General features: G+C 44.8%; 1 protein-coding gene across 1 annotated transcript; it reads right to left on the reverse strand.

Moving 5' to 3' along the window:
- Positions 1–670: 670 nt before the first annotated feature.
- Positions 671–4783, reverse strand: Adcyap1 (adenylate cyclase activating polypeptide 1). Its single transcript, XM_027398952.2, has 4 exons — positions 4674–4783; positions 2394–2525; positions 1905–2003; positions 671–860 (listed from the first exon to the last, which is right to left on the reverse strand). The coding sequence occupies exons 1-4, from the start codon at positions 4781–4783 to the stop codon at positions 671–673; spliced, it is 531 nt and encodes a 176-aa protein (XP_027254753.1).
- Positions 4784–12902: the final 8119 nt, after the last annotated feature.

A 12902-nucleotide genomic window follows, 5' to 3' on the forward strand; every position in this document is an offset into this window, starting at 1 on the left:
TTTAATTAGAATTTCCTCTGGGCTGAGAGTCTGAGGAGAGACAAATACACATAAAATTAGAATCAAAAAAAGCAAAAGTGTTGGAATTGCCCGCAGCCAGTGGGACAATGCCCGCTTGAGTTAGGCTGGGGTTCAAACAGCCTGCCCCAGAGACTCACAGGGAAAGAAAGCCCTTCAGCAATTCCCCCAGTCATTACTTCAGAATTCCCCTGGAGCAGGGTATCATTGTTTTTGTACAGTAGCAAATGGCCATTATTGGTATCTTCAGGCCTGGTGTGGATAAAAATACTATCCTTTAATTCCAGTTTACAAAAATAGGAGTAATATTCAAAACAATGATTGTCTATTTTTTCTATTCATTTTATATAAAAACATAAACAGCTCAGGCGAATTTTCAATCCTTGTGCACGCTTATGAATTGCTCTCTGTTATACTTATATATATTCTTAATATATGTTTATAATATATATCAATAATTGGTCCACAAAGTATATCTGTGCATTCTCTAGTGCTTCGTAAAAAGAAAAACAATATTATTATCAAAATAGTCATTTAATGGCTTTACTTCATACATAAATACATGTTTGGAAAGAACACATGAGCGATGATTGGTCAGTCAATTTGGAAAACGACTTTTCATTTTATACACACCGTAGCTGGCAACTCATCGCTACAAGTAAGCTATTCGGCGTCCTTTGTTTTTAACCCTTTGTTTATACCTTTTCCCTAGCACAGCCGCCAAGTATTTCTTGACCGCCATTTGTTTTCGGTAGCGGCTGTAGCTATCGGTGAAGATGCCGTCCGAGTGGCGTTTGGTAAGGGGAGCCCGGTCGTCCGCTGCGCTGGCGCCTACGTTCTCGCTGCAAGGAGAGGGGGCGGGGAGAGGGGGCGGGGCGGGAGACCCGTTGAGTGAGTGCGAAGGAAACAAGTGTGCCCCACCCCCACGCTGGAGTCCTCAGAACTCCGAACTTCCCGGCGCTGCCCTCCTCTGCCGGCGCCCCAGCTGGCAGGAATACTGTGCTGGAGACCCCGGGGAACCTCCTTCCCACCCACAGTTTCCTGGCACTAGATCTCTCCCATCTTTCTAGGTATTTCTGAAGCATCCCAGGGCGACCGGAGAATACGCGCTCTTTAATCTTTTCTCCAAACGTTTCTTCTCAAGACTGCACTATCCATGCTGCTAGCTAAATTGTCTGGACTTGTACCTTTCCACCACCCGACATACAAAGGTTCCTAAAGGCCTCGCTGGCTTTTGCCAAGTTAACGATTCCCCAAATCTAGGCAAACACGGGCACGCCTCTCTCTATCTTTGCCTATGTTAACTTGAAAAACGTGACAGTGATTTAAGGCGACAAGCTGTAGGCAATATTTTTCACTGCATGAATTATTCATGTTTAAATGTAATCGGCTTCCCTGTGGGCTTTATTTAAATGTTGCCTTCTGCTGACACAAGCTTCATACAAGACCTTAGCCCTGGGTTTGTCTAGCCCGAGCAAAAACTGTTTCTTTGAAGTATCCAATTCGAGGACTTTGTTCCTTAGGTTGGCCTTTATAGAAAACGTAATGCTCCTCCCCCAAATTAGGGCAAACCTCGAGGGTTTTGAATGACTGGGAAGGGGGTTAACTTGCTTAGCTTGGCTTGGTTCTCGGTTCAATTTCCTACCCTCTTTCTCTCTCACCGGGTCTGTGGCTCTTAGGACAAATTTAAACGCCCAACTTTCAGAACTCCGCCCGAGGCTGGTAATAACCACCTAGATGCCCGGACGCAGACACACCCTCAGGCGCTCAGGCGTGCTGGAGTACAGAAACGTAGAAGCTGCCCCGCCCTCCCTACACGCTCTCAGTACCGTCACCCGCCCTGGCGCACACATCACTCGCTGGTTAACTCTGTCACAAACTCTTACCCTACGCCCCTGGCCACGACCGACTGCAGGTACTTCCGGGCGGACAGCTGGTCCAAGACTTTGCGGTAGGCTTCGTTAAGGATCTCATGGGCGACATCTCTAATGGGGGAGACAAAGTATGCGACCTGGGTCACTCACTGCCTCGGCCCTTCAAATGACAGCCAAGGCACCCACCCAACAACCACTAGTGACACAGGACCTGGGAGTTACTTTGGGAAGCCCCTGGGGGGTGAATCTAAGATGGGGTTTATCCTTGACCTCTGGGGTGACCTCGCTGGCCTGAGAGCTCTCACCAATCGAGTTACACACTCACTGACATCTCTCTTGCCACAGAGCTTTCTGCCCGTGGTGCGGCCTCAGGTTAACAGGAATCTGCCTGCTAATTTTCTGTGGCTCTCATGGATTCACCCAGGTAGAAGGGAGGCTTAAGGACTTTCATGAGAAGTGCCCTAGTTTTAGAGCCACTACCGGGTCCCTCCCGCCACGCACCTCCTGTCCGCTGGATAGTAGAGGGCATAGGCGTCACGCAGAGCGGAGGCGGGACTCCCTACGCCCGGAGGGTCCCAGTCATAGAAGTCCTGCAGAGGGTTTCCGTCCTGGTCGTAAGTCTCATCTTCTGGTCTGCGAGATAGCCAGAAGGAGGGTCATTAAAAGTTCTTTCCCAATTCTACCAGGCACCAAGAAGGTCCCATTGATTTTCCTTCTTCGTTATGGCCCCCCACGGAGAATTATCCTTTCTTCCAGAATGGTCCTAGGAACGAGATAAGGGAACTGCACCCAGCATCATTTCCTTCCCCACAAGGAAATTCGCTCACATCTCCTCAGGTCCCCGGCAAGAGGACTAAACAACCTTGTAGACCCCAATACCTGGCCAAGTGAAAGGTCAGCCCTCTCCCCTCCTGGCTCCCCAGGCTTCCCCCAAGAAGCATTTAGAACGCACGGGAAAGATCCTACGAGTTGATATGAGCAGAGACGGGGAGACTCAGAGCGGAATGAAGTGATGGATGGGTAGGTAGGATGCAGGAGGCCAACTCCGGCAGGAGCCACCCCCATCCAAGCCGCCCAGCCCAGGGGAGCCCTTCCCCGCGCGGATGTAGGTCACAGAGAACCTCCAGCTTCTATTTTAGACTGGAGAGAATCTGCTAGGAACATGAATAATAGATGCCCCTAAACTTAGCTAGTTTGGCTCATTCTGTGGTGCGGCAGAGAGCTCCAGTGCCTATCACCCAGGAAAAGTGCTAGGCACAGGGAACTTTGCGAATAGCCAGAGGTGAAAGAGGGCTTTCCAGTCCATTAAACAAAGAGTTCCTGATGATCCGTTAGCAATGGGGGAGGCTGAATTCCATCTCAACCCCAGAGGAAGGAAAGGGGTCGACTGGGAACTGACATTCCGTAGGTGTCCAGCCATCTTACAGTCTCCTCACCTACCGCCTCCATTCCCGACAGAGGACAGGCAGAAGAGGACAAAAATGCAAAGCCGGTGACTTTTGGACCTTGGGGATATGTGGAATGCAATAGGGACAAATAACATTATTCAGGCAGGGTCCAGTCGTACTTGGGCCGCTCTATCACCTTTCAGCCCTCCCTGGAGAAGCCAGAGTCAGATAAGATCCTCCGCACCGCTCACATCCAGGCTCCCCACATACACACACAACCTATGCCCCCAGACCAAGCCCCGACCAAGCCCCAGACCCAGGATCTTTCTAGCCACCCCCTGCTCTTCCCAGCGCCCACGTGCCAGAATCCTGATGAAGAAGCTAGGATTCCTGTCTGCCAACACATCAATGGGCAGACGCCCCCTAGGGCAGAGGTTCTTGGGCGCGGCTGCAAGAGTAAACTCAACGTCAACGCGAGCGCTCCTGGCTGCCCTCAGTGCCGCCCCGCACCCATCGACGCGGAATCACACATTTCCACTGTCCCGCATAAGGGTGGGGGGGTGGTTCTGAGGCTACGGTAGGGAACCCGGGCAGCGCCTCTTCATTAGAAGCAGATGCCAAGATAAAAACTACGTTTTCTGCATCCTCAAGTGGGCTAGGTTGTCCCCCAACCCCTCCAGCCTGCTGGCTTTTTCTCCTTTCTTCACATCCGTTTATTCCCCCTCCCTCGCTCCTTCTTGTGTTTTCCGTCTATCAAGTAGCTTTTCTTTAACCGTGGCTAGCCGAGACCCCCCTCCCCCCGGCCACACACACACACACACACACACACACACACACACACACACAAGACGTCTAGGGCTCAAACTGTAGTCGAAACAGAATTCATTTGGAAGAGAGCTGTTATGGTTGGAAAAGAATTTATATGAGACAACAGGAAGGGCGGAGGAGATAGAGACCCCGCCCCAATAGTCTAGAATAGGCAGTAACAAAGCAAAGTGGAGAGAGCTTCACTCTCAGCCCCGGGCTTTTCTATGGGAGCTGAAGTTCTCCAACTCGTCCTAAGAATAAATAAAAAGAAGCTGAGCGGAGTAAGGGGCACCCTGCCCCCTCCCTTGGGCAAGTTAGACAAGGAAAGGTTTCTACAAGGGTCGGAAACTCACTCCCTTTACCTGGGTTCCTGGGCTCCACTGGTGAGGAAGGAGGGAGTCTAGCTGTACTAGAGCCTTTCTAACCCCCAGGGTTAGCTAGGGACCTGGTACCTAGCCAAAGGCTGTAGAAATGCCCTGGACACACAGGAAGCGATGCTTAGCAGCCTGCGATCCAGAACTGCAGGGAGGCGACCGGGAGGTGTCTGGCGAAGGGAGGATCTAGCTCAGCCTAGACTTGCACCTACCTGATCCCAGGGAAACGGAGTCCGGCTGCGGCAGGTGAGCAGGAGACGCTGCTATGCATTATTATCCCGTAGACCAGCAAGGCCAGCCTTGCTCCGCTACACATGGTCATTCTGCGCAGGAGAAAAAAGAGGGAACGCAGTGAGTGAAATCGCCCCTGGCTTCCCACCTTCTAACCTCAAGAAACTCTAGGGAGCTGGGGGAGCCAGCAAAGCTGCTGCTCCCTGTATTGAACGCCACTTAGCCACGCTAGTGCGTCTGGCCACTTCTCCCTTGGTATAGTTCGGGAAAAAAAAAAAAAAAAAAAAAAAAAAAAAGCTTATGTGTGCCCAGCACTCAGCAACTAGCCAAACCTTGAACTAAAGAAGGCTAACTCGTACACTGATGCTGCTGCCAGCACGGGGAGGGATCCTGTAGTCAATGAATCGGTTAGTATGGTATGGTGAGAGGTTTTCCCCCTCCCTTACTATTAGACTCTTACCGTGGCTAGGCGAGGGTTGGTTGCCAAGTAGGACGGAGGGCAAAGGGCTCCTTCGAGTTTCCGGGCTGGAATCAAAACTCAAGAGGCATCACTCACTGTCTGGCGCTGGTGTCTGGAGAGAAGCCGCGGGAATTAGCTGGAGGAGCTGGGGGGACTTGTTTGCCGAGGCTAAAATTCCACTCAAAACTTTGTAGACGCACAGAACTAGAAGGGAGCGTGACACTGAAGGAGGTGGGCGAGGAGAGAGATGTAGAAGACAGAGTAGGCGAGCAGCCAAAGGGAGGGGGAGCAGAGTGGCCTTAAATCCGCCTGGGGAAAGAAGCTGGTGGGTAAGAAAAAGGGGGGAAGTCCAGGAAGAAGGGAAGATGGAAAAGGAGAGGGCTAGCCCAGGCTGCCTCTGTGGGAGGCGAATCGGGCAGCTAGCAAGAATCCAAGGCACCTTCTCTGCTCCGAGGTCTTAAGCTGCTGCGTCTGAGGATGCGGCTTCTGCTGCTGCTGACAGAGGTGACCGGCCTTCTGCTCGTATTTATATATTCAGTTAACACAAAAAAAGCTATCCGAATATGGTTTCAAGACACCTCTTTGTCAATATATGTCTTCAATTGCCTTCAAGTACAGAATATTTTGATTGCACTGTTGCGCTCCGATTTTTATTCATGATATGACTTCCTTTTTTTTTTTTTTTTCAGTCACGTAATGATCCGGTATCAGTAAAAGACGTCAGCATCCTAGTCCCTCAAGGAACATATTAACTATTCTGTGCTGTCCTCCAGGATGATAAGATCCGGAGTCATCAGCTTCTCATAAACACCTTTCACTCACACAATCCAATTTTTAAGAAGTCCAATTATCTTGATGGTTTTCTATTTCACCCATTTCTCAAAGTCAAGTAAAGAATTCGTGGAATGTAGGGGATAGTGAAGTCCTGTTTTTATTGTGCCTCTTCTTTTTACTTTTTACTCAAGCCCCTTCGAGGACAACACTGATCTTTAATAAACTCTCTCATTAATAAATTTAATTTAGATCTCTTAATTTCTTGCTTATGCTACTACAGCTAGGCAATTAAATGTGGAAGTCGTTTTGTGTTTTAAAGGGAAGTCTTGAAGGATTTTTCAGTAAATATCTAATGAGTCTGGATGTGTTGACTGTCTGTCTCTGAGTGGATTGACCAGACAGACAAGGCTGCCTTGAGAGCAGAGCCTGTGGCGCTGTCCAGGCTCTGAGTGCTGAACTGTTGGGCGCAGATGCTACAAACGTTAAAAATTGCCACTGGCTTAATTTTCACCACAGCCTCTAAATCTGAAGGTTTGGCAGTGGTGCTCTTACTGTGGCAATTCATTGTCGAAATCACCCCGCTGTTCAGATCCATCTCCCCTTGCATCCTGTGTCCACAAATGCCCCAGTGTTCAGAACCTTCTTAATCCTTGCCTTAGATTTCAACGCAGAGCTTTTTCTTCTTAGTCCTGGTAGTTGAATATCTACCTTCCTTGTTTGCACTCTTTGACAGTCTTTGTGGCTCTTACTGATTTTAAAAATTGAAGCCATGGCATCGTGTTTTCTGCAATAATTGAAATTTAAGAATGTGAGAGTGAGAAATGTGTCTTACACTTCTCTTACAAGTTGAATTCTGTTTATGGAAATACAGGCTGGGAATGCAGGAGGATTCCTAGCACAGGTTATCCTGGTGAAGGTTACTACCAGGAACTGTTCCCTGGGAATAGTTAATATTTTTAACTAAAACTAAAATGAGAAGAATGCAATAAGGAAAAACCACATCCACCGGGAAACTTCTGAGCCCCTGCATAAGATTCATAAATTTCTGGTCCACTAAGAGACCTTGAGTGTCTTTCTTTTTAAAAGGAAATAGAAGCATCAGTAACAATTAGTGTATATTTTAACTATTTGGATCTATACACACACAAAAATAGAGGAAATTACAATTAAGTGGGAGTGCTTCCTGTTACTGTTATTTGGGGCTAGTGCTTAAATAAGCTGTTAGTTCTGCATACTTTTTCAGAAGCATAGTGTTTTAATGCTATTCCCACTTTCTGAGATTTAATTCTTCCTCCAAGAATCAAACCTTTCCTTATTTCCTTGCTATGAATGATCCAAAGCTGTCTGTTTCCTCTTAGTTTCCTTCTAGCTTTAGAATGACTACTTTCAACAAACTACTTCTACATGGGGGACATTTCTTTCTTGATGTTTCTCTGTGTATTATATCTGTCTGCTGGAGTGTCTACGTGCCTGTATTATGTGCTTAGTGGCTACTTTCCCCAGCCCTCACACAAAGAGCCTGCAGTGAATAAGAAGGATAATCCAGCAGAGTTGCCTTTCTTAACAAACTTGCCCAAAGCTATTGCCTACAGTGGCTTTCCTGACTTCCTTCTTTCTGAAAGTAAAAGGTGAACCCTATTAAAAGCCTCACTTTTGCCTCCCACTTGAATTCTGAAATGAGTTCAATCTGGAAAAAATATTTTAAAATCTCCAAGACTATTTGTTTAAAATTCACCACTCAATGCCCAACTTTAGCCAAGAGAGCCACCGTGTGGGGAATTTTGTTGATTTCATGATCTGTTAAGGGAGGAAACCACAAACAGGAAAAAATAAGCAAGCCTTCAAGAGTGCCAGCTTGCTTCCAGCTCACTGGAGTTATGCCAATCTTGCTCACTGGACCTAGGTGCCCTCAGAGGTTACTCAGGGTCCAACACCCCAAAATCACATGAGTTGAGGCCTATTCCACTCACTAGAGTGAAAAACACAGCAGCGAATTTGAGATTCTTAGTGGATGAACTTTAGTGACCTTGTCTTTCTGGGTGCCATCTAAAGCCCACCCCGCCCTGCCCTGCAGTGGCCTGAGAGATAAAACTGGAACAGGCTCGTTCTCACAGATATTTTCCTGGCCAATGGCCATCTTTAATTAGGAGAATTTGGCCTCTGGAGATCAGGGAGTTCCTGATATGGCCTATTGAGAGTTCTGGCCTGAGCCCTTGGTCAGAAATATTGGGGAAAAGGGAGAAGGCTGAACCCTTGGTTGATGAGAAATGAGGAAGGGCTGTGAGAGAGAAAATGAGAAGTTGAGGGATAAGGTTCTGAGAGCTATGTGACTTTGGGACTGAATCTCACTTGGTCAAATCAATCCACTGGAGCCCTTTTAGCTTTGAATGGAGGATGATGTCTCAAAGACCAGGGCAGCTCTTTAACTACTACTCACAAGAGTAGCTGCTAAACTCAGGGATGCTCCAGTGCAGCCTTAAACTGCTGTGTCTAGGAGGCTCTTGAGTTTGGAATTCTAAATCTACATGCAGTAAGAAACTATCAACCAAGAAACAGTAAAGAAAGTTTCCCACCCAACACTGTCCACACTTAGTGGTATACCAGAAAAGACTGAGTAAGAGATCAAAGCCAACCATGTAGGCTTTGCTAATTAGGCATGCACCTGGCTACTTGGGCTAAGACACAGTATGGAACTTAAGCACAGATCTAAGGGAGCTTCAACTAAACAGCTGTTTCTGGGAAGAATAGGGAGTAGGAAAGGACAGGGGAATATGATGAGGGGACCTTCTGATTCTATTTTGTTTTTGTTTTTTAACCCAATTTCTATACCAAATGGATTTTTATAACCTCCTACCAGTGATTCTTAAAATAACATGAGAAATTACCAGAAATCCTATATACATATAATTGCAAATAGGGGAGGAGGGCCAAACCTTCTAGCTAGATAGCACAAAGGAATGGAAAGCCTTCTCTCCAACACCCATATTGCTTCCTCTTCATCCTCACAGTTTGGTAGACTTCCCTGGCTAGCAGTTTCTCTCCAGACTATGAAATCCAGAAATGTTACATTAGCTTGAATCATATTACCATAGAAAAGATAGAAGAGCCAGGAAATCTTGGAATGCAAGCTCTCACCATTGTCCTCCAACAGGCAGTGACTGAAGGTACCTAAGTCTAAGCCCCTACCCCCCCACCCCCGCCACACACACATTTCAAATTCCTTATATGTTACCTCCTGTTTGCCCTGGTAGTCCTTCAGATGTGAAAACAAGTTTTGATCCAAAACAAGGAACAAGCTAAAAACCAAATTAACAAATCCCTGGATTATTTCTCCTGACACATCTGCATTTCTGGTGTGGGAGCCTTGAACATTGAGTCAACACTCAATTAAAAGAACTTTTTAGCCTTCAAAGAAGTACATTTTTGTATTGAAACAGTTTTGATCTTTTGAAACATGACCACTGTTGAGAGTTTTAATTTACAGGTAATTTCCCATTAGCAAGCACAATAGCATTGGCAGGGTCTTGTCTGTCAGCCAGATTCCTGTTCTTTGAACCATCTCTACCTGGAGAATCTGTTAAATGGGAATCTTCATCCATCAAATCCATGGTGAGTTACATTATCCTTAATTTATCTTTTGCCTTTATGCCGACCAGTTAAGTGGGACTCAGTTTCCCAGGTAAGAAGCTATCTACTCATTTCCTCCTGACCCAGTCATTCACAGCACTCATAATTTCCCTGTGTCCCCTCCCCTTTTTTAACTACTTAGCTCTCCACATTGCATATTACCATTACTGTCTATGCCCTTCTCCACCAGAGTTTTTTAATCATGTAAAAAGGACATGTTTTCACAAAGCATCTTTACATATTCCTATCATAATATACAATAAAGATTTCAAAAGCCATGTGTTCTCTTCCTATTCTTTTCTAGCTGGCACTTAGCATAAGAACCAGGCTATTGTGAGCCTTTCTGGTGAACAAGTTTAACGCAGAGCATCATCCTCCCTTGTGAATGACAGAAGTGAATTATAAGTCTGTATTCAATTTCACTCTAAACCTTTCTCTTCTGACTCTTCCAGAAAATGTGATGACTAATGACTCACTTCATACTGATTCCACCTGTGGGGAAACCCAAATGTTCTGCCACAGAACATCATGACCACGGCTTCCTTTGCTGCCTGCATCATTCTTCTCTGAATTCACTGTGAAGTAAGGAGAGATGAGCATACCCATGTGTCACGACTTCTCTGACCTTCAGAATGCAGTGCCTCCCACTCTGAAAACAACCAGAAAAGGAAGCCTTTCCAAATCACACAAGCAAAGTATTTCTCTCTAATCCAAGAAAAGAATTGTACATTCACATGGCTAAGAAATTTGCTGATTTTTTGAGACACAAAGCAGATTACATAGGAAACAAAAAACAGCAAGTATGCTTTGTGTTGTGGAGTTAGATCGTTTCAATAGATCCATGTACCCTCTCTTCTGAGGCCAAGTTAAGCTGAACATGAATCTACTGGCCACCAAAAACTACAACCCAGGCTTCACTGTGTGGCTCCTGCCAAATTCTCCAGAGATTTTTAAAATCAAGAAGAAAGTTTTAACTTCAGCTACCTCCTCTTCTCACGTAAGGCTTATGTATAGGAGTAAAAGCTTGAAGAATATCCAGGAAACTCAATATTCTAAGTAGTTCAGCTGACAACTTCTGAAAACATTGAAAGAGGGATCTATGTACAAAGTCTTTGTATGTAAATCCAAAAAGGCTCTTGCCCTGTGGCTTTTTAACATCCCAAACCTCTACTCTATAAGTTCTGATTCAGTCTTATCTGTCAATGAATATGTGAATATTTGTAATAAGATTTTGTTTTTACCCACAGAAACAGCTGACCTGAACAACAGGGAGCTCTTGATCCCCAGACTGACAGCTGGGATACAAGCATGGGACTGATTCAGACACCCATGAACGTGGGTTTCAGTGAGAAGACCTCGGAAATCTACAGGACCTCCTGTAGTAGTTCAGTACTTATCCCTAGCATAGGTGTGGACTTTGGGAGACCATTCCACATAGAGGGATACTCCCTGAGCCAAGACACATGGGGGTGGGCCTAGGCCCTATGCCAAAAGATATGATAGACTCGATGACCCCCTTTGGAAGGCCTCACCCTCCCTGGAGAGCAGAAAGAATATGTGATAGGTAGGGTTTTAGTTGGGGAGGGGTGGTAGGGGAGGAAGGGAGAGAGAGGGAACTGGGATTGACATGTAAAACAATCTTGTTTCTAATTCAAATAAAAATCGGGGGAGGGATTTTGTTTTTAAATGGTGTGCTATGCAAATGCTCTAGCACTGATCTACATCCCCAAACCAAGCAAATACTTTTCAAATAATATTCTCTTTCTACCCAGACATATATTTGCATTAAAACAAACAAGCAAAATTATCACCTGTCTGCTTAGACTAAAACTACATTTGTCATGAGTTTATTCTTTGATGCTTTATTGTTTCTTTAAATTGTTTTAAATTCTTCCTTCCAAAGTGGTTCTCTGATGTTGCCACTCCCCATTAGTAACAACAATAATTTAGTGAATACTTGACATGCTAAATGCTTGGATAATATTATTTACCCTCATAATAGTTTTCTTTGTGGACACCAGCGCTACTTCTGTTTTACACATGAGAGGCTGGGACTGAAAGAGACTAGGGAACTTCCCCAGCTTCAAATTCAAGACTTCAAAGAGTTTTACTGTTAATGGTAAATTATACTGGCTTACATATTTATTTTCTCTAAAGTTATTATAAATACAAACTACTAGCTTAAGGTCTGCTTTAGTCTGTGACTTGACTGAAAAAAAAAACAACTTCTTATTAATTTTCTAATTAAAGTCATATATTAATGTAATAGAAATCAAATTCTGTTAACTCAGTTGAAACTAAGTTAGAATACAAATATATTGCATACTGCAGGGAGGGTTGTTTTATAGACTAGGCATTTATAGTGTACCACATATTCCTATTTCTATGCACTAAAAGGCTAAAGGTTCAGAAGTTTAAAAATATTGCTGTCCCAAACCATTATTGAAGATGATTTCATACTTAAGAATGCTGCAAAAGTTTTAATAATGTGTTTAGTTTTTTAAAAAATCAATGTTTAAGTTCACATTTAATATCCATTGTATCATCATGTCTTATTAAATCATCATATAATTCAATACCACAGAAACCATATGATCACTGGTGACTCAAGACTTCTATGAGTCAAATGGGATGAAGTGTATGGAAATGATGGCACAGTAGACCCTAGACCAGAACTGAAGGCAACCTGAGATTTTTTTCAGCGCCTCTGATAATGTTAGTAAACATATTTTCCCATCTAATCCTTTTTACTGACTCGGGAAACAGGCAAGATGTTATTATCACTCTATCTTTACCAGTGGCTGAACTAAGATTCTTAAAGGTGCATCATCATCGTGCCATCAGCTCACAGCTAACAAATGACAAGGTCATGTTTCAAACCTAGATGTTTTCCCAAGTGAGAGTATTTTCTACTATCATCTAACCTTCCTGTTGTGTAATGACCAATATGTCTAAGTGTAGAAGAAGCAGGGACTTTCAAACAAGCATGGCTGTTTAACAAAACACCAATTTTAAAGCTAACATGAACAAACCATTCTTGGGAGGTTTGTTGTTATTGTTTGTTTGACTGGCTGAGTTTGAGTTTTCTGAGACAGGATCTTGGTAGATAGCTCAAGCTGGCCTGGAAGACCCAGTTGACCTCAAACTCATGGCTTCAGCCTTCCAGGTGCTGGGATAAGAGAAGTGTGAGGCACTACAACTGGCAAGTTCTTCCTTTTTCCCTGGTATTTGAAGATGAATGGAGTTGACATGTATCATTTCCACTCACAGGTTACACTCACAGGTTTTTCTTTGGTTGTTTAGTTGGTAGGTTTTTCAAGACAGGGTTTCTCTATTTAGCCCTGGTTGT

This window comes from Cricetulus griseus, chromosome 2, assembly GCF_003668045.3.
Source record: "Cricetulus griseus strain 17A/GY chromosome 2, alternate assembly CriGri-PICRH-1.0, whole genome shotgun sequence".
NCBI lineage: Eukaryota > Metazoa > Chordata > Mammalia > Rodentia > Cricetidae > Cricetulus > Cricetulus griseus.